Source organism: Chelmon rostratus, chromosome 14 (assembly GCF_017976325.1).
Source record: "Chelmon rostratus isolate fCheRos1 chromosome 14, fCheRos1.pri, whole genome shotgun sequence".
Classification (NCBI taxonomy): domain Eukaryota; kingdom Metazoa; phylum Chordata; class Actinopteri; order Chaetodontiformes; family Chaetodontidae; genus Chelmon; species Chelmon rostratus.
The window spans coordinates 9,080,396-9,101,182 of record NC_055671.1 but is presented as its reverse complement, the minus strand read 5'-3'; the positions used below and the strand labels follow the sequence as shown (position 1 = coordinate 9,101,182).

The window sequence follows — 20,787 nt, the reverse complement described above, 5'->3', positions numbered from 1 at the left end:
TAGCAACATTAAGGTACAATACCAACTCAGTTGAATCATGCACCATTACCTAATACTGTGGCCCTGTATTTTGGAGGGGCCCTGGGTCAAAATAGTAGTCATAAACCTGCGATTATTTCAGTTTGTATTCATCTCAAAGGAATTGGTTCATTGTTGTAAGTCTCGCGAGAATCTCCCAAGCAGCTGTTACCCTGGAAACCAAGATATACAACCGCAGTTTGTGGGTTTTAGTTTTGCTGATTTTGCTGAGCTCTGAGTCAGTTTTAAACGTTTAAATCCATAATGGGCAGCGACTACTACGAGACGCTGGAAATAAACAGAAATGCAACATCGGCAGATATCAAACAGGCGTAAGTTTTTTCTTAAACATCATCCGCTGAGTTAGCTAGCTACTAAATAGACGTTAGAACTTGAAGCCACTCACACGTTTGGTATCAGGCGTGTGCTGCTTATTTCCCTTCGTTTCCCTCTGTCGTCTGATATAGATATCGACGTCTCGCATTGAAGTTTCACCCGAGCAGCAACAAAGAAAAAGGAAGCGACGAGAAATTCACTCAGCTGGGTGAAGCCTACGATGTTCTGAGCGACCGTGAGTACAGCCAGGGAGGCCGGATAAGGGGTTACTGCAACCCACCATGGAGAAAAAGTTTGCATATTTTGCAATAGCCTATTTAATTAGTGCTGACGGTATAGTTTCCTTTTCAGGTAGTTTATCTCTAAGAATGGAGCTCAAACATACCTGCTCTTGTTTATGCTGCTGAAGATTGTGAGGAAACTACTATAAATCTTGAAGAGAGGAAAACTTGTTTGACTGACAAGTAATCTTAGTAAAATGTGACTAATTAAAGCTAACCTACAGTGGGCATGTGCTGTCTTCTAATAAAGACTGCATCATCCGGCAGAATTTATAATATCATCCACCTTTTAACAAAGTACCAATATTTTATATTGTTAGTATTTTGACAGTTTCGATTGACTGGCAGGCTGCATCTATAAAAAATATCTATGTTTTTTGTGACAGCTCGAAAAAAGGCAACCTATGATAAGTTTGGTGAGGAGGGTCTAAAAGGCGGTATCCCACCTGAGTTTGGCAGCAGTGGGGCCTGGTCATCTAAATATGCCTACCATGGGAAGCCAGACAAAACATTCAGACAATTCTTTGGAGGCGACAATCCATTTGCAGGTGAGAAAAACAGACCATACGGAGAATGTGCTGCTTAGTCAAATTTCTTACTAACTTCATGAGCTCTATTTTCCTTTTTTTTCTTTTTTTTTTTTACTAGACTTCTATACAAATGATGCACCACTTCAGTTTGGTGGCCTGCAACCACAACTAGCGAAGACACAGGACTCTCACATAGAGAGAGACCTTCACTTGTCCCTGAATGATCTCTTCCACGGATGCACAAAAAAGATTAAGATATCTCGCAGGGTAAGAGCTACTGCATGTGAGGCAACTATCTTTTCTCACCCCACAGCTTGGGAGTGGTTAAATCATTAATACTTCCGTTAGATTAAACCAACTAACTAATGGATCAAAGCAAGATCCAAACAAACACAGTGAATGAAATACACTGAGCCTATTCATTTTTGTTTTATTGGTTTTACAGGTTATGAATGAAGATGGACACACATCAAGTATCAAAGACAAGATCCTGACTATAGATGTGAGGCCTGGATGGAAAGAAGGCACACGAATCATTTTCTCTAAAGAGGGAGATCAGGTGAAAGATTCATACAAACCATTTTCATCTGTAATAATGGTCACTAATAACTCACCAGTCTGGTGTCCATGTTGCAATGTGATGGGTGAGTGAACTCATCAGTTGGTACGATGTTTTATTTTTTATGCTTTTAAGCCCTTTTTCCTTAATGTAATTTCATGTGGAAATTCCAGCAGTCTTGTCAAAGATTCAAATTAGTTAACTGACTTCATTCAGTCTGAATAAGAATTACAGGCCTGTAACCTGAAAGAGGGAAAATAAAAAAGGGGATTTATGCTGTAATACTGTAAAGGGGATTTGACTTGTTGTTGTTCTACTCCTTCTTCTGACCAGATGCTGCAGTTTAACTAAGTTCAGGCTTTGTCATAGTCTCCAATGGCCCTTTATTTCCTTGACTTGTGCAAAATATCTCACAAAAATGTGTGCTTTGGTCTGAGTTTTGGATTGTGGCCCTGTCCCTGGTGCTTGTTTGCCCAACTGTTGCCCCGTAGAGTTACTTTCTTAGTCAATGGGCTTCATTATAATGTTAATGTTTTACCTCATCGACTTTATAGATTTTTGTAAAGATATTCTTATTCTGAATTTGATGCCAGCAACATGTTTCAAACAAGTTGAGACAAGAGCAACAAAAGACTGGGAAAGTTGTGGAAGGCTCCAAAAACACCTGTTTGGAACATTCCACAGGTAGTATCTAACAGTTTGTGAGGATTCTGCTTTCCTCTGGATCTGCTGCATTTCACCAGTAGGTGGCCTCAGCAGATCTCTTTCAAGGTGCTCGCATATGTGTTGAAAGCGCACAGTAATGAGGAACCTGGTCTCCATTACTTCTTTTTGTTTTCTTTATATGATTTGGTCAATTTTGGAAATGACAGTGTGTGCAAATGTGCATAAAGCTATTCTTTAACAAACTATGCACAGTAACAACTTATTACTCAGCTATGTTTTAAGGAAAGAGCCTGACTAATCATCTTGCTGTATCTCACTTTTACCTTTAGGGGCCAAACAGCATCCCTGCAGATATTGTGTTCATAGTGCGACAGAAGAGTCATCCTCTGTATGTTAGACAACTCAATGACCTGATCTACAAGGTGCCGATCTCTCTGGAGATGGTGAGTCATGTTAATGGCAGCCAGAATGTTAGATTTCATTATTAGTCATACTTAAAGATTTAGCTTTAGTAGAATAAACACTTAACCTTTTGCACAGGCCTTGACTGGTTTCTCTGTGGATGTGGAGACACTTGATGGGAGGCTGCTCAGTGTTCCCATCAACGACATTGTGCAGTAAGTGCTTGTCTATATTAAGGCAAAAGTGGAATATGAAATGACATTCATGTATGATACCATACTTTGCAATCATATTCATTTCACATTAATCTCCAACTCTATTCTAAAAGCTGGATGAAGGATTTGAACATCAACATCAGAGCAGGAAGAGACAAACAGGAAATTCAAGGACTTTATATAAACTGTACACTTGCACAGAGACATTTCTGGGTTTCATCTACATCAGTTAGCATTTTCCTGTCTATGATTTGTTTGTCATGTCACACCAGCCCTGCCTACAAAAAAGTGGTGACTGGAGAGGGAATGCCGCTGTCCCGGGACCCTTCCCAGAGAGGAAACCTCATCATCACTTTCGACATCCAGTTTCCAGAGAAGCTCTCCGCTGAGAGGAAGCATCAGATCAAGCAAGCTCTCACTTATAAAGACTGATGCATGTGTTGCTATCCTATGACTAACGATTAATGTGGTTACATTTCTGTCGGTAGCAGCACAGTTTGTGTAACTTTACTTTGAGTTGAAATATACACTTTTGGCAGAAATTTGTAAACAACACAGCTGTGATAGAAATCAGCCTTCGACAGACAGCAATGGTTACAGTACAGTTGTGCGGTTGTGATTCGCTGCCATCATGGCACGTTTCAGCTGCTCGTAGGTTACAAACATCACCACGTTCCAGGAGCCCAGGCGTAAGAAAGATGGCATGAACCTCAAGAGCAAAAAACAAAAAAAAAACCAACATGATTGATTGCACTCCGTCCATATGAATAGCTTTTTTTATGTTTAGTTTACAGCTGCTGGTCTCCTCCTCCTGCTCTATAAATGTTTGATTTATATCCTCAGTCATTTCAATATTGCCCATGCAGTCAATGCTTACCCCTTATAAAAGGCAAGCGGTCCCTCTTTGGTCATCATGGCAGCAGCACAATTGAGGACACTGCTGTACTGGCCAAGAGGAGCGTTCATATATCTTGTCTTGACCACATCAACAGGAGAGGCAATCACAGTTGTGCATAATCCTGCACCAAAGGCTGATACAAAGTGGCAAGGCAGGTTATCTGTGGAGGAAAGGCTCAAAGTTACAGCTCCATAGAGATCGTGTCTCTGCACCATGTTGTTCTGCAGCCATTGTTTTACCTGTTAGTGGAGTGGACCTAAGCAGTGAATCCTTGATGAAATCATATGTCACCAATTCAGTGCAGTTAACAATTGCATTCCGTGCAATGTTTGGAGCTGTACCTGTGTGACAGCGTAATATAAAAGCATGTGAAAAGATTTATCATAAGAAATGAAAGGATACGCTGCAAGACTAATACTATCCTCTTAAGATCAAGCTACCTTTCCACAGACCATGGATGCCTTCTTCCTTAGCAATGGTCTTGTAAGCATCAATGGTACCACAGTAGCGTCTGGCATGTCCAGGTGACCTTGCCTGTGCCTGGAAGCGGACTTTCACCACATCCGTAGGCTGAGCAAAAGCAACTGCCATGGCACCAGTGGTACACCCTGCAAGCAACCGACTGCCAATACCAACATCTGAACCAGAGAGGAGGGAGATGTCAGGGCTGGTCGGTGCAGGATTCCCAGATATATAGTTAGTAGACATTCATAGATACTCACGATCAGAGCCTTTAGTGTAGAACTGTTTTACAGAGTCATAGAGACCAATGCGGACAGAGGCGAAGCTCATCTGCCTCTGTAGTCCTGCCACCAGTCCACTGTAAAGGCTCCTGGGCCCCTCTGTGCGCACCATGGTGGTGATGGTGCCAAACACACCACGATACTTCACTGCAGACTCTTTCCCTGTAGCTGCTGAAGCTCTGGCCTCTCCTTGGATCTGTGCAGGTCGTGATAGGCAAGATTAAGAGAGGACGGGGGACTTAAGTATAGTTTCTTTGGGTAATGGAAAAAGTGCTTAACGGACTCAGAACGGACTCTATTGTTTAACGTTTAACAAACCTACAGCTCATAGACAGTGTGCTCACATATGTACACATGCAATATCAGAATTTGATATGTTCATGGGAAGTTTAATATTCGTAAAAGGTTGTTTACCTGCAGCCGTACTTTGGCTGTGTCCAGGGGGAAGGTGAGCAGGTCAGCGATGCAGGCCGCAGTCCCTGCTCCTACAAACTTCACTGCCGCTGATGGAGGCACATCAGCAGGTCCAAATCCAACCATTTTCCAGAGTTATTTTGATCAATAGAAGGACTGAAGAGTAGCTTATTAATGTGGCCAGGACAAGAAGCTCTTCCAAATTCTGAAATGGAGAGATCCCAACATTAAACATTCCATTAAAAAAATGAATGTATTTTAGCAGGCTTTAGCGATGCTAAATGAAAGACAGCTGTTCAGTGTGTTCTGTGCAAACAGGGAGAGGCTGGGCCCATGTGCTAAAAATGCTTTGCAAATTGAATAGCACAAACATAGAATTTCTCTCATTCTACATGTCATTTTTAAATCAGAGTTTAGCTTAGTAATTCTTACCTTTACAGGAGTGGTTTAGGACAGAAACATTAGCGACCGTGATTCTCTAAAGGTGTCCCTCTGGCTGAATTTTGTCCCAGCTATAGATTGGTTTCCTTGTTTTTCCATAGAAGTTTTTTCAGAAAGAATGAGCCTTAAAATCATACTCCAAATCCTGGAAAAGACAGAAATGAAATCAAAAACAATAGCAGCGGAACAGCATAACATAAATATGCTTAGAAAAAAGTAATTGTAAAGATTTTGGTTGTACCGTGATCTGATTGGTGGAAGTTAAAATGCCTGGTAAAATGCCCCTCCAAACGTCCAAATGAATCAGTGAATGAACAGCAAGCAGTAGTGGGGAAGAGACTCGCCTCTTTAAGTACTGTGGCGTTGTTACATCATGGCATGTGTTGTTGTTGAGACCCCTCCCCCACCATTCCATCTATATGGGCTGCCTGTTTGTCAAATGGACAGACAATAAACCTGTCTATGTGACAAACAGCCTGTGGGTGTATTTGTATGATTTCTGTTTGCCTGAATTTTGTATTAATGTTTTCTCTCTGGCTTCTTGAAATAATCATGCTTCCTCTCTACTGTGTCCTCAGACACCAGCAATAACAACAACAAACATTAAAAACCACAGCTCTGATTGATTAGACAGACTTAATATACTGAGAGTTGACTAAAATGTGAAAATAGAAGCTTGCACTGCAGAATTGTTTTTTCTCACTTGCTAAAACTACATAAGTCGGTCATCTGTTTAAGAGTCTGTAGGCGTACATACAATAACATTATGGTACACAGAGTACAGACTTGAGGAGGAAATGCTGAGTCATCCTGAAAATACAAGAACACACAGTACATCTGCAACTGAATCAGATCCGTAGGTTCAGACACTTTAAGATCTCACCACAGCTTTTTGTTTGTGTTCCATGTCCCATTGTTCCTGCAGTGATTAATAAGGCACTAGATCAGAAGAGGCTGTTAATGAATTCTGTACAGTTAGTCAAAACTACCACAGGTACGCAATTTTTTGTTTGTTTGTTTTCAACAAAAACCTATTTTTGGAAGTAAATGTACTGCAAACACGGATACATTTATATGCAGCATAAATGGATTCATACAGGACATATTGTTTGTTATTGTGAGTGGCACCACTATGGCAGAGAGGATAAAACATGCCTTTTCCCTTCTTACCATCCTGTGTGTGTGACGTGTGACGTGTGATGGAAGAAAAGTGAAAAATGGGCTGTAGGGGTGTTCAGGGTCATGTGGCACTAGGTGGTGAGCGCCGTGCCAGTGACTCCACTGTTGCTGAGATCTGAGAGGTTTGATTTTTGAAGCAGTGTGTGTAATACGGGACAACTTGTACTTGTTTGTGATATGAGTGACGGATTGGATTGCAAATTGCAGTGTTCTGAATGAATGTTGTGGGTACATGTTGTACATGTAGTTGCATGATGGCCCTGTGTCTCCATGCAGCATGAGGAACAGATGATTCTGGAAATCTTCCAGGCCTAATGAGAGCGCTCTAAACTAAGCCATTTATTCAGAGGCCCAATGCAAGGACCTTGATTTCTTCCTCAGTTTTTTGTAAGAAGTTGGATCACTTCACAGCTCGGCATTCAGGGCTGCTCATCTGCTGAAATGTTCAGATGAGTGATTTTTTGCCGTAGCCGCTGAGAATTCAAGAAGAAGGCGTTATGATAGGAGGACATAGGTCAGGTCAGTGCGTAAGACTGGTAACCTCCACAGATGTACAGAGCCTAAATACTATGCTGCATGTGAGGCAGGCATGTTTTGCTGAGAACTGCCTTTCCCACATCAGACAGAAAATAAGGTGTTTCATCAAATATGAATTTACACATACACAAAGAAGAAATATAATATTTCATTAAATTATATGACATATATATTCAGTAATGTATGTGAATCTAATTGATTGTAGCATTTGCCCAAAAAGTTTGACATGTTGTGCACTGCTTTTTTCTGCCACAGTGAAACTGAACATCAACCAACTTAAACCCTAAGGTCCTCCACTTCCTGTTTCCACCATTTCATTAAGCAATCTAATCTACTGCTCCACTTCAATCACTCTATGATTGATTTGTTTTGTTTTGTTTTGTTTTCAAACTATATTCCAGGGTTGGCTGGTGGCTGACAACTATCAAAGGAGTAAAATTCAGTAATAGACAAAGAAAAAAAATAATTTAATTTATCCATTTTGGCTTTATTTTGACATTCCAAGACATTTCTGACTTATTGACCAGCAATAAATCATGCTATTTACAATAAGTAGCACAAGAATTAATCTAGAACCCCCTGACCACATGCACAAACAACAGTAAACATTGTAAACAATCCACAATAGAGAAAACTATGTACGGAACATGGAAATGGTCACTGGAGGTGAGTCTGTCTATTGCTTTCATGGAAAACTTACCCTATATAACAAATAAAATTACACTGTAACCTTATTCAGATTTTCTCACAGCTCATTCTTGTAAACATTAAAAATCCATCTTCGAAGCTATGTAACAGCCAGCTGATCAAGGTTTTCTATGTGAATTAGGGATAAAAACACAACCGTCTGGAATAAACTTTCACATCCATCTTTTACACCTGATGGATGCACTCACCATTAGTGCATAAAATGTCTATTTATACTTGAATCCTTAAGTTCTGGTATTGCAACAATGCCCTCAGTGTCTGTGTGCATTCAGGAAGTCAACGAGCTACAGCTTCCTTCCACGACCTGCCACCCACAGGCCTCTTTTTCCAACCACTGGTCACCACTGCAGCATGGTGAATGTTCAGACCGCTGCGTCTGACAAACGGCACGGTCAAAACGGCGACTCCCAGTACTGTTGTGCCCTGCTCATGCCTCTTTTAATTTGTTCATATGTCACAAACATTACAATGTTCCAGGACCCCAGTCGCAGGAAAGAAGGCATGAACCTAAAAGAGACAAAGGAAGGACGAGTTAAGGAGTGTCAGGTCTAACAGGTTATTTCATCGCTGTTCGGTTCACTGTAGCCTAAGCATGTGTTTACCCTTTATAGAAGGCGGTGGGTCCTTCTTGTCTCAGCATGGTGAGAGCACAGTTGATAGCGCTGTTATACTGGCCAGACCCTGAATTCATGAACCGTGTTTTGACCACATCCACAGGGGAAGCCACCACTGTCGTGCAGAAGCCTGCGCCGAAGGCAGCGGTGAAGTGGCACGGCAGGTTGTCTGCAGGGGAGCAGAAGCCACCATATTTGATATTTGGATTTGGGTATGTAAGAAATTGGACCAGACTCTGCAGTTTTGCAACTGGTCTGCTTTGCCACCTCACCTGTCATTAGGTCATACGTCAGGATGAGTTCTTTGATCATGTCATAGGTCACCAGCTCTGCACAGTTTACAATGGCATTGCGAGTGATGTTGGGCATACAACCTAGAAGAAAGGAGAGGGTGGTCTTCACTACCAGTGGAGGGTTTTTTTTAATAAGAAGAAATAAATATTATGTAATTTATCAAAAATTTGAAGTAAAAACAGCACCTTTCCAAAGGCCCCGTACTCCCTCATCTCGGGCAATCGTCTTATAGGCATCCAGGGTGCTGTTGTATCTCCTTACACCATCAGCCAGTCGTACCTGGGCTTGGAAACGCACCTTCACCACATCTGTTGGTTGTGCAAAAGCCACAGCCATGGCCCCTGTGGTGCAGCCCGCCATGAGCCGAATCACAATCCCAGCACCTGTGCAGCATCCGTGTATTAGTCCCAATGAAGCAGTGGGAGAGATGCAACCTCGCTCATAGAACACAGTGATACTCACTGTCAGTGCCTCGAGTGTAGAACTGCTTCATGGAGTCGTACAGACCGATTCGGACAGAGGCAAAGCTCATCTGCCTCTGTAGTCCTGCCACCAGTCCACTGTAAAGACTCCTGGGCCCCTCTGTGCGCACCATGGTGGTGATGGTGCCAAACACTCCGCGATACTTCACGGCACTGCCCCCCTCAGCTTTCTGAGACTCTCCCTGAATCTGAACAACAGGATGACATTGGAGGATTGTTAGCAACAAACTTTCAAAAAAGCATTGATTAGACATATTTGGAACAAATGTAAAAACATGTCAAGCCCCCTTCCGCATTGTACGTCACACCTGCAGTCTGACTTTGGCTGTGTCCAGAGGAAATGTGACAAGGTCAGCTATGCAGGCTGCGGTGCCCGCACCAAAGAACTTAACTGCCGCAGAGGGCACCTTTGGGTCTTTGGGTTTCATGCCAACCATTTCTGCACCTGGATCAATGACATAAGGGGAAAAATCTGCCCTTAATGATGTTTGCCCTGGACATCTGTGTATGTCACACACCAAGCACACACACAGAAAATCATTACTGAGCTTAGCAAGACAGGTGCACACAGAATATACAAATATGTATATGTAACATTTTGATTTGCTCTGATTATAACATCTACACAGCTGCAGTAACTGTGGTAAAAACCTGATTTTACCTAGTAATACTGATTGCACTAATACATAAAGTGTTCATTCTAAATATCATACCTGTAAGTGAAGATAAAGAAAAGCTTCAAGTTTCCTCCAGAGGAACACTAGTTTTTTGAAGGGGCTCTGTAGTGGAAACACCTTGGGCCATAAACTCTGTTAAAAGTGAGCCAGCCAGCATACCACCACTCACTGAAAAAAACAACCATTTACATTTACCTGTGAGCAAGCAGAAATTGTACAGGTGGTTTCATGCATTTCATTCATTCTTTCATTATAACTGTGTGAGGCATTCTGCTTCAGTTCAAAGGTGCAAAAGACAATCAAGCAAAAGTTTAAATAATTTAAACATATTAGACATATTTTTTAGTCTACTACTTAAATATGGAGCGACATAGGTTGAGTTTGAACCATTGACGATGGTGTATGCTTTTTAAAAAATCACTCTTGTCTTACCTAAATTACCTAAATCCTTTCTCCAGGAAAATTAAAATCCAGCACAGAGCACAGAATGTATAATCCTTTAGGCAGTTAGTTCCTTTAGTGTCCTCGTCCCATGTTGTTTGCTTTCTGTTCACGCTTGAAGAAGCTCCACCAATTTATAGGCACCCCTTGCACATGACCATTTGGCAGACTCACTAGGAGTACATATTTGTTATGTGTACCCCGTGTTTACCGGTGTCTGCGAGACACAGCCGGACATTTGAGCACTTGTTGATCTGCTCTAACAGTGTCATTATGGTTGCCTGGTATGGACTCATATTCTATGAGCACATGTTCAGGGAATTTCCTGTTGTTTCACAGCTAATTTCACTGTGAAACTTTTTAACATTTTGAATTTATTTCAACTTTTAAATCCAGACTTTACATAAAGTTTCAGCTTGAACACATGGGGATACCAGCTCCTATTACTACACTGACCTCAAGGAGTGTACCTCATGTTTCTATTGGTTGGTGTATGCGGCCAATCAGACAGAGAGGCCTGTCTGGATTCCCTAAATGTTTTCATGGGGCATTGGATTAGCTAAGAAGAGTTCTGTGGGAGACATTTCAACTACATGGGGCTCAACTGGAGTCCTGACGGCAGCATCCTAGGCTTGATTTCAGCCTGGGCACTTTGCTGCATGTCATCCCCTCTTTCCCTCCCCTGCCTTTCCTGACTCTCTCCAGCTGCCACTATCATAATAAAGCAGAAATGCCCCAAAAAATGCACTGCATCCCTTTCTCAATGTTAGTGCCCCACAACAAAATGCAAAACTAGTTTAGGAGTTTTGGGAATTCCTTCATCCCTCCTCCCTTCAAGTAGTAAAGTTACGAAATCTTCCAGGCAAAGGACCCACCATGCTTCTCAGCCAATCCATACAATGAACGATGGTGGGTGGATTCACACAGCATCTGTGTGCAATCATTCAAGCCAATAGCATCCGTCCAGGCAAACGAGCAGCACCCAAAGAAATGGAATGCATAATGGAAGGGTTAGAGAGGGGAGACACTTTGTCAGAGGGGTGTTGGAGGCCTGTGCTTGCGTGCCTTTGCACATGTGACTTTCCATAGCAGCTCCATATCAGGGCCCCCGCAAGCTTACGTCAAGTCAAGTGGTTGACTGTGCAAAAGTGTCCCCTCTACACAATGTTCCACTCGCCGTTACATGTGTCAGGATGTTGTTCTATTCCCAAAACTGTGCCGCTGATTCTTTACACTATCTCATGCACACCAGTGTTTTCCCCATAGACTGCTGCTTCACCTGTTTGTCTTAACAGTACCGATGTATCGTATGGTAAACTGAAGAGAAGTCCTGCCTCTGCAGGTCATCTGCACCTCTGACACGTTTCCTTCTATTCGCACTCTCATGACTCATAAGTCACACATATGTTGACTGAGGCTCATGTGGGCCACAGGTTGTGATTTTGGACATTGTGGAGTGGATAACTAGCATTACATGGACAATAAAGCTTTTCAGTCAATGTTTTTGTTTTTGTTCTTTTCATTTGCATTTGTAAAGCAAAAATTTGTGAGAGCTTTACTTTTTACATTAAAATACATACACCTTATACATTTTCGTTTCCTTCTTTATTTCTAATTTCAAGGCAAAGATAGGAAACGGTTCCACCTTAAACCCAGCAGAAGAGGGGAGCTGCTTTCACCACCTGCTTGGCCCGGTGCTAAAAACAGGTTCCTGAGAACTCCGCCTGAATAACCTTTGCACACACAGTCAGGCCAGTAAACAACTCGCTGGGCTGGCTTCAACCAGCCTGCAGTGACCTCCCTGGCAGCCCCGGAAAATGAAATTGAGCAGGCAGACTCCCGTCACCGTCGTGTTCTCCTGCACTTTGAATACCACGAAAACATGCATCAGTGCTGTGAAACCGCTAATCTCCATTACGCTATAAATAAAGTCAGCCGCTGCGTCACCTGAAGGTTAGTGGAGCACACAAGTGTCGCCCACCATGTCTTCAGTCACAGAACCATTTGCATGCCTTAATGTTATTTCACATAATTATTAGGTAATGGATGAAGGTGAGGTCACTGAACCAGGATGACCTTTAATTTCTCTGGGTTCAATTGTTGTTTTGAGTCTTCATTTGATTTTTTTGAAATATTCACTCAGTATTAAATCCGATCCACTTGTGTCATAATCAAGCTTTTAGGGTCTTTAATCAACCCCATCAAAAGCTCTGGTTATTCATTTTAACATCCAGTATTTCACAGCACACATGAAGAGATCTCTCACTGGGACGACAAACCACATGCCAGGAACGACTCAGCTGTTTGCTAATTGTTCAGACTTAGCTTTGTTGGTCTCAAAGCTTATGTCAGCTTTCATGCTGTGTTATTCAATTTTGTAAGCTAAGACTGTGGCTGGTGGAGGACATAAATGTGCCTCTAACATTGGGACACATCAAGACTTAATCAGCCTATAGTTAAACACACTAAAGTCAGTAAATACAATGCCAAAAGATAGAAGAAGGTATCTACATCATCATAAACATGCTGTTATCATGGAAACAGTTTACCTGAATGAAGAATGGAAAGTCCATCTATTCATTTTTGGGGTAAAGAAAAGGTTCTGTAACAACTCAGTAGATCTGAGCTGAAGTTGTTTTCATAGTCGCAACCTCAAAGTTTTGACCATCTCCCTGTTTCTGCATTGTGTCTGTGCTGATTGATTAAAATGATAATCACTTCCCAGTTACTGCTTAATCTTTGTCCCAGTGCTTGAGGCAAAACCGTATGTGCCCAACTATGTTTATTCACCTTCACCTATCCCTGTCCTCTCCTGTGCTGGTCACAATCAAATGAACAAGCCTGCAACTGTAGACGATCAGCTGTTGAAACGCACTCTTGAACTCTTTATGTAACTGCATTTACAAGTCACTCAAATGTTTCCTATTTTATAACAGTGACTCAGATTACAGGACTGAAGCTGTGACTTTAGTCTTCATAAAGCTGCAATTCCCAGTGATCAAAACCACACTATAACACCTGCAGATTCGTTTCTCGTCATTATCATTAATCATTAATATGACTGGATATTGAGGTCACCAGCAGCAAACACACTCTTCTGCTGAGTGCTTATATTTCTTTTCTGCACATACTGACAAGCTGCCTTTGAGGGGTTCTCCACTGGTTTAGAGTGCAGTTCCAAAAGGTTGCAAAAATTGGTCGACCTTAATACAGTGAGGCCCAGAAATCCAAACTTTTTGCCCCACATATACATTTGGAAAACACAGGCCCCTCTGCCGTAAATATTTAGTGTCCAAATGCAAGGCGACATAACCCTGATGACATCATTTTGAAGTCACCAGAGTATTTTTGTCAGACTTGAAGCTCCTCCAGAGCCACAGAAGACTCTGTACAACTGTTTCCACAGGCTGAGTGGTCGGAACCGTGATGGATAAGCTGAACTTCATGTGTAAAATAGGTGGAGTGCCCCTTTTGTAAATTGTATTGTGACTTGGGTAAAGAGTACACTGCTGCCACCTTTTGTTCAACAATATTATAAACTAAAATAAGATAACACTTTATTAATCCCATGCCTAGGAAATTAAATTGTTACATGCAGCAAACAATAAAAGATAGACATCAGAGGATCAAAATAGTCAATAAAAAAGGTATACAGAAAAAAATAGACAAAACAGCTATGTTTTGCTACCACCCTGTGGTAGCGCTCCTTCTTGCACACTGGTTGCAACAGTCTGTTGCTGAAGGAGCTGCTGGAGGCCCACACTGTCTCCTACAGGGGGTGAGAGGGGTTGTCCATAATTGATGTCGGCTTGGCTAACATCCCTCTGTCACCCACCTCTTCAACAGTGTCCAGAGGGCAGTTCAGGACAGAGCCAGCTCTCCTGACCCATTTGTTCCGTCGTTTTCTGTCTTGTCTCTTTTTTGTACTCATCCACAATCTCAATGTCCAACCCCTGAATGTTCACCGGTGTAACCTGTGGCACCTTCCTGCAGAAGTCTATCTTTTGTCTTGCTGGTGTTTATGTGAACTAGAGGATAAAACGTCCTAAAATGTGCTTTTGCTGTTGCACTTTTTTTTTTTATTGTTCTTCATGTTAATGTGGAAAATTATAGCATCTGCGGAAAAATCAACTTCAGGAATGTTAAATCTACTTTACGTGAGCTTTATTTCTAAATATTTTCTCACATCTTCCTGAATTTTAGAAGGTAGGGCACACATCATCTTACTGAAGTCGCTGCACAGACACAATCATTGTGGAAATTCCCTTGCTCAACTGAAATCTACTAATCATGGTACTGGGATGTTATAATTGAATTTAAAGGGCAATTACTTCACGATATTGTTATGTGTTTTTAAAAGACAGGATTCTTTAAAATCTTCTGTAAATTCTGAATGTAATAACCTTGAAATTGATGCATTTGTCTCTACCAGGAACCATCTGTCTCAATCTTCAGTGGGCATCTCTCAGCTTTACCATTATTTGCTTTGTTTAGGACAATTAACAAGAACAATTTCCTGTTACTTTGACATCTCCTGCTATGGGCCACATTGTTCAGCAGCAGGGGGTACAGATTACATTAAACCCTCACGTTGAGTAACAGATGTAATGTAGGTATTTTTGTAGTCAGTAGGTGGCAGTAATGCTTTAAAAAGTCCATGCTAACCTGCCAGGAAGTAAAATCAAAGAAGAAGAAGCCGACCCAAAATAATCACAGCAGCAGCGGTGAAGAAGTGCTAGCCGCTAGCTTGTCAGACAAACGTAGCAAGCTAGCATTAGCTGAAATTTATCCAATGCCTAGCTAGCATCGCTGCAGGTGTCGAAGAAAATCATATGCAGCGAAAGAGAGGGAAGGTCGTATCAAAGAGTTCCTGACAAAGACCGACCCTGCTTTCGACAACATGGAGAAACAGTTGCATTTAAACCTGTTAGCTTCCAGACCTCCTATGGCTGGTGGGTTTCAGTCCGGCTCCAAAATGAAAATGGGGTGAGTTAGCTAGCATCTTCATAGCATGCTGTCATCTCTGCTGGCTGCCCAACGTTATATGTTATAATATCCACCGTCGCGTCAGTCGCTGTCAGTTCCTTTGCATTCATATCTTTACAGTTTGTTAAAGGACAGAACAGTTGTGACCGCGTTAGCGCGTTAAGCTAGCTGTCGCTGAGTTTGACCAACATTGACGGATGAAACGCGTAGTTTGGGCACATAACCTAAACACTATATTTTTTTTAAGTAAACTAAATTCATTCTAACAGTATCCATTGGCCTTTTGCTAACTAACAATAGCTCAGATGTGTCAGGGTAGGAGTGAGCATTCATGACACACCATAAACTGTATCTGAAGATTAATGTTAATATTAGATTGAGTAGTAAACAGGTTACATCTTATCATGAGCTGCAGGGTTTGGACCAACTTTACTTTCCATTTTCACAGTGTGATGAAGATCAGGGCTCGTTTCTGCCTTGTTATTGCTTGCTTACATCACCACTTTACAATAGTTGTATAAACAATGTACCCATATATTACATGCCTTGAGCGTGTTGTGTAGTTGGGGTTCACTGAAAGTTTGACTGAAACCGTATCCAAGCTGTCTTGAGTATGTCAGAACAACTGAAACTTCACCAGCAGACATACCCTAAGACATTATCCTTAAACAAGTCCCGGGTTTCTAGTTTCTGGTCAGGTGAATAACCAGCAGCAATTAGTAAACAGCAGCTTGTACATGTATAGCTGCATTTTGTCTGAGGTAAAGACGTAATCATATGAGAAGGAATGACATCGAATTAAATGGTGAACAGTGAAGTTGTGCATGTGGTTTGTTGACTAATACATTCTTGGATTTCACAATTAATTGCTGGCATCACATCTGAATATCCCCGTGTTGTCATAATCATGTCTTATGCTTTAATGATCCTGCTGCAGTATGCAATAACTACACATTTTGCTTGTCCTTTTGATTTTAACACAGACCTGGAAGGAAGAGAGATTTCTCCCCCCTGCCCTGGAGTCAGTACTTTGAAACCATGGAAGATGTTGAGGTGGAAAATGAAAATGGCAAAGATATATCCTTGACTGTTGCTTCTGCTTGCCAGGAGAAAGTCCTGCATGAATTGACGAAACTTTGGTGTGGCAGAGCATTTAAATCTAACAAGGTCATGTCAGATATAACTATACTTGATATCCATGTGCTATCTAATTTCACAATAGAACATTTGAAGGTAATCAGTTCATCTTTATTGTCTTTTGAGCAGCAGCTTCTTTTAACTCATGCACAGCTCTGGTATGTATTTCTTTGACTGCCTTGAACATTTTCAGAATCTACTGCAGTGGTTCCCATGGTCCTGTGCTGCTCCTGCTCCATGGAGGAGGCCACTCTGCTCTCTCCTGGGCAGTGTTCACTGTGAGCTCACATTTAAACTGGCTCTGTGGTCATTGTCAGACCAGTTCAGTTCCCTTTTACAGACACTCTGCGACCTCTAAACTCTGATAAACTGCTGTGTTTATAATACACCCCAGCATAGTGTGGAATATTTAGGAAGCTATTCTTTTATTTTAGTATGTTTGCTTTACCATATTTGATTTAAATGGTTTCTGTACCTGTCTTTGCAGGCTGTCATATGCAGCAGGATCAACTGCAGGGTGGTGGCTATGGACCTTCGAGCTCATGGTAAATATAGTTTGTCACAGGACACAAAATTAGTAACAAGATATATGTTATTTATAATTTAGGAAATTGAGATCTTGATGGAGATTTGTCAGTAGGGTTTGGAAGTACTAGCCTGATTCCAAAAAAGTCTGACAGCAGTTTTACAAAGTGTTCCTGAGCCCATGTAAAAAATATCCTTTATACAATCATGTGTTCACAAAGTGGTGAATCTCGCTCCATCCTTGCTTGTGAATGACTGAGTCTTTTGAGGATTCCACAGCTTCCCAGTCTTTTGCTGCTCCTGTCCCAACTTGTTTGAAACGTGTTGCTGCATCAAAGTCAGAATTAGCAGAAATTTACAAAAATCAATGAAGTTGATGAGGTTAAACATTAAATATATTGTCTTTGTACTGTTATTGAGGTATATGTCAGAAAGGACTAACAAGTTATCACATTCTGTTTTATTTATGTTTTACACAGAAATACACTAAAATGTATAGTCATCCTATGATTCTGTGTCTTTTACTGGTTAAATGTACTGTAGTTTAGTCAAAAGGGGAAATTTATGATAATTGTTGATTCAAAAATATGCTTGCTTTCTCTCTTTTAAAGAAGGTTTTAGTTTCGCTTAATATTGCAGTGTTATAGGGCGTTGAAGTAAAGCAGTGGCCACCTAACTTATTTTGCTGTCAGTAGAAAATCTGAAGGCTTTTAGCAAATTTAACAAAAAAATTGCAGCTCCAATACCACAAATTCTTATGAAGTGAAATTGCTGTACTAAAGTAGCTTGGTCACATCCCTTTCCATCACGCTCCCAACATTGTGTGTGTGGTCAGGGGCGAGTGCCCACCTTTTGTCAGGTCATTCTTTGCTCCATGAGCTTAGATGGAGCAAATGGTGAAACGTGCCATTCTCTCATCACCTGCAGGTGACACCAGAGTGAAAAATCCTGATGATCTCTCTGCAGACACGATGGCCAAGTAAGTTGCTGTGTGTTCAGTGAAGACAGATGCTGGATTTTGTGAGAATCACATACGCATTCACATTTTAAACAGCAATGATTCTGCATGCTTGCAAGACAGACACAGGTTAATAGCTTCTGACTGTATACTCAGAATCACTGATAGGTTAAATAGCTTATCCTTGCTTTTTCTTTCTAAAGGGATATTGGAAAAGTGGTGGAGGCACTCTATGGCGAGAACCCGCCTCCGATCATGATTATTGGACACAGCATGGGTGGAGCCATTGCAGTTCACACAGCCATTGCCAATCATATACCATCCCTGCTTGGCCTCTGTGTCATTGACGTTGTAGAAGGTGAGAGCTTGCACTTTGAATCATAGATCGATATTTTTCAGTTTATGATGCTCAGTTGATTTTACTACTAAATTAGCAGTAAATTAAGTAAAATCAAAATAATGATGAGTTTTCTAATGTTACTGAGTTTATAAATAATTAGTACTTTTATTAATTGCATTCAGGTACAGCAATGGATGCCTTGAACAGTATGCAGAATTTCCTCAGAAGTCGGCCAAAGACCTTTAAATCTCTGGAGAATGCTATTGAGTGGAGGTAAACATCATTATTAAACATTATTAACTTAAACCAGAAGGAGCTTTGTTGAACGTGTTTGTCATTTTTTGGATAACCTTGGAAAATGCATATTTTGATTGTCCAGTTTTAATGGCCAAGTCATGCTTAGACTTTGGATTTTCAGCAAAGTCAGAAACTTCTCCTTCCCTTTTGCCTTCAGTGTGAAGAGCGGCCAGATCCGAAACATGGAGTCAGCACGAGTGTCAATGGGAGGCCAGGTGAAAAAGTATGTCTGCCCTGTTTCTCACCTGTACACTAAGTGCTGCATGGATTTGCAGGTTTGATGTGCTGCATGTCAATTTGCTCTGTTCTGACATTCACAGATGTGAGGAATCCACCAGCAGTCCAGGTGTGTCTAATAGCATTGGTGAAGGTATAATAGAGGAGGAGGAAGATGAAGAAGCAGAGGAAGAATCCAATAAGAAAAGGATGAAGGAAGATGATCAGGAGGTTTGGCTTCTCTTACTCTTTGTCTGTCTGTTGTTATGTGTTTGTGTGAGGTTGAAGAGTATCTGAACAGGTTGATTTCTTCAACACAGATAAAAAAGGAAAGCATCTTTACCTGGCGGGTAGAGCTGTCAAAGACAGAAAAATACTGGGATGGATGGTTCAGAGGCCTGTCTGCCCTCTTTCTCACCTGCCCTGTACCAAAGCTGCTTCTGCTCGCAGGTTAGCTCTCTCACAGTTTCTCACAGTGAACTCTAAATGCACAAAAAGGATCTGGGTAGGCACTTTTTGATGGATTTTCAAGTCATGTTCCACTAGTTTGGATGAATACAAATGATTCAAGATTTATTCCAAGCTATTATGTCATTGACTGCACAATTTCACCCCTCACCTAATCCGTTGTACAGGAGTGGACAGGCTTGACAAAGACCTTACTATTGGACAGATGCAAGGTGAGGAGCTCAAATTCTTTGCACAAAATCTAAAGGGAAGCTTTTTTTTTTACATCCCCACACAGGGGAATAAATGAATATAATACACACAAATACAACATTTGATTGTTATATATGGTAGAATACACAGACCTCAAAAAATATCCATAATCTCACTGTTTGTCCACAGGAAAGTTTCAGATGCAGGTCCTCCCTCAGTGTGGTCATGCTGTCCATGAGGACGCACCTGAAAAAGTAAGGGCTGTTTACCTGAATGTGCACTGTGGACTGTATGTATTGTCCTGTGATGTTGTCTGAACCACTGTATGATGCTTGGTGATGTGCCAAACGTAATGCAAGAGGAGTTTTACTTGCCAAACTAAAAAAAAAGCACACTTTAAGATGTTGTTGTTTGTAGTGTCACTTCTTGGTGCTGTTTGCACGTCTGGTTTTGTGTGCTTGTTCAGTTGTCCCCGTCTGATCCAGATTTAGTTTGTTGCTACTTCCTTAACGTTGTCCTCTGTCATCTGTTGCTAGGTAGCAGATGCTCTAGCAACGTTTATGGTCCGGCACAAATTCACTGAGTTTAAGGAGGGATACCTGTGGTAAGTGAACTTCTTACCAAAGAATGTAGACACTATACAATATTTCAGATTGAATTATTATTATTGGCATTATAATTTTATATTGTTTTTTGTGTAGAATTATAAGAGACTGAAATGTTTAAGTTAAAAAACAAAGGCACTGTTTGTCATAGCAGAGATGTAGATGCAGAATCCACATTGTCTGATTTTTGTAATAATCTTTCCACAGCTAATTTCCAGTTTTCAGTCTATATATAGCCAGCAGCCATAGAAGAAATGTTTCAAGATTCATCGACATCCTCGTACAATTTAACAGCAAATTAAAGAAAATATAACAAGCATTATTATTATTATTATTATTGTTATTGTTATTATTATGCTTTTGTTATTCAGATACTTTGCCTTTCAGCTTTGCCTTATTTTTATTTAAAAAACACTGGGATTTGATTGTACGTTTCCTTTACAGTATATATTTTTTAAAAACTCCGAAACGTAATGCTCTCCTTGTTTCATGTTTTATTTTGAGTGATTGCATCATTGTTGATTATGTGTTTGTAATGTTTGAATTCAAACTATGATTAAAGATGGATGCTGTAAAAATGTCACCCATGCTTGTATATTTGGTATGTGTATTAAAAGGACTTCATGAT

General features: G+C 41.0%; 3 protein-coding genes across 3 annotated transcripts; 2 read left to right on the top strand and 1 right to left on the bottom strand.

Annotated features, from left to right (window-relative positions):
- Positions 1-282: 282 nt before the first annotated feature.
- Positions 283-4,147, top strand: dnajb13 (DnaJ heat shock protein family (Hsp40) member B13). Its single transcript, XM_041951684.1, has 8 exons — positions 283-350; positions 486-589; positions 1,022-1,183; positions 1,284-1,432; positions 1,611-1,724; positions 2,720-2,833; positions 2,931-3,007; positions 3,280-4,147. The coding sequence occupies exons 1-8, from the start codon at positions 283-285 to the stop codon at positions 3,437-3,439; spliced, it is 948 nt and encodes a 315-aa protein (XP_041807618.1). The 3' UTR covers positions 3,440-4,147.
- On the bottom strand, positions 2,699-10,534 carry LOC121617540 (thylakoid ADP,ATP carrier protein, chloroplastic-like). Its single transcript, XM_041952733.1, has 14 exons — positions 10,427-10,534; positions 10,031-10,162; positions 9,626-9,762; positions 9,298-9,505; positions 9,021-9,218; positions 8,814-8,915; positions 8,530-8,710; positions 8,327-8,434; positions 5,063-5,195; positions 4,628-4,844; positions 4,346-4,543; positions 4,145-4,246; positions 3,885-4,065; positions 2,699-3,716 (listed from the first exon to the last, which is right to left on the bottom strand). Exons 3-14 carry the CDS (start codon positions 9,752-9,754, stop codon positions 3,602-3,604), a joined length of 1,872 nt encoding a protein of 623 aa, XP_041808667.1. The 5' UTR covers positions 9,755-9,762; positions 10,031-10,162; positions 10,427-10,534; the 3' UTR covers positions 2,699-3,601.
- A 4,610-nt stretch (positions 10,535-15,144) lies between these two features.
- ppme1 (protein phosphatase methylesterase 1) lies at positions 15,145-20,787 on the top strand. Its single transcript, XM_041952452.1, has 14 exons — positions 15,145-15,421; positions 16,405-16,498; positions 16,744-16,836; positions 17,046-17,103; positions 18,011-18,062; positions 18,245-18,399; positions 18,564-18,654; positions 18,836-18,901; positions 18,999-19,125; positions 19,215-19,344; positions 19,530-19,574; positions 19,744-19,808; positions 20,091-20,158; positions 20,367-20,787. The coding sequence occupies exons 1-14, from the start codon at positions 15,336-15,338 to the stop codon at positions 20,368-20,370; spliced, it is 1,134 nt and encodes a 377-aa protein (XP_041808386.1). The 5' UTR covers positions 15,145-15,335; the 3' UTR covers positions 20,371-20,787.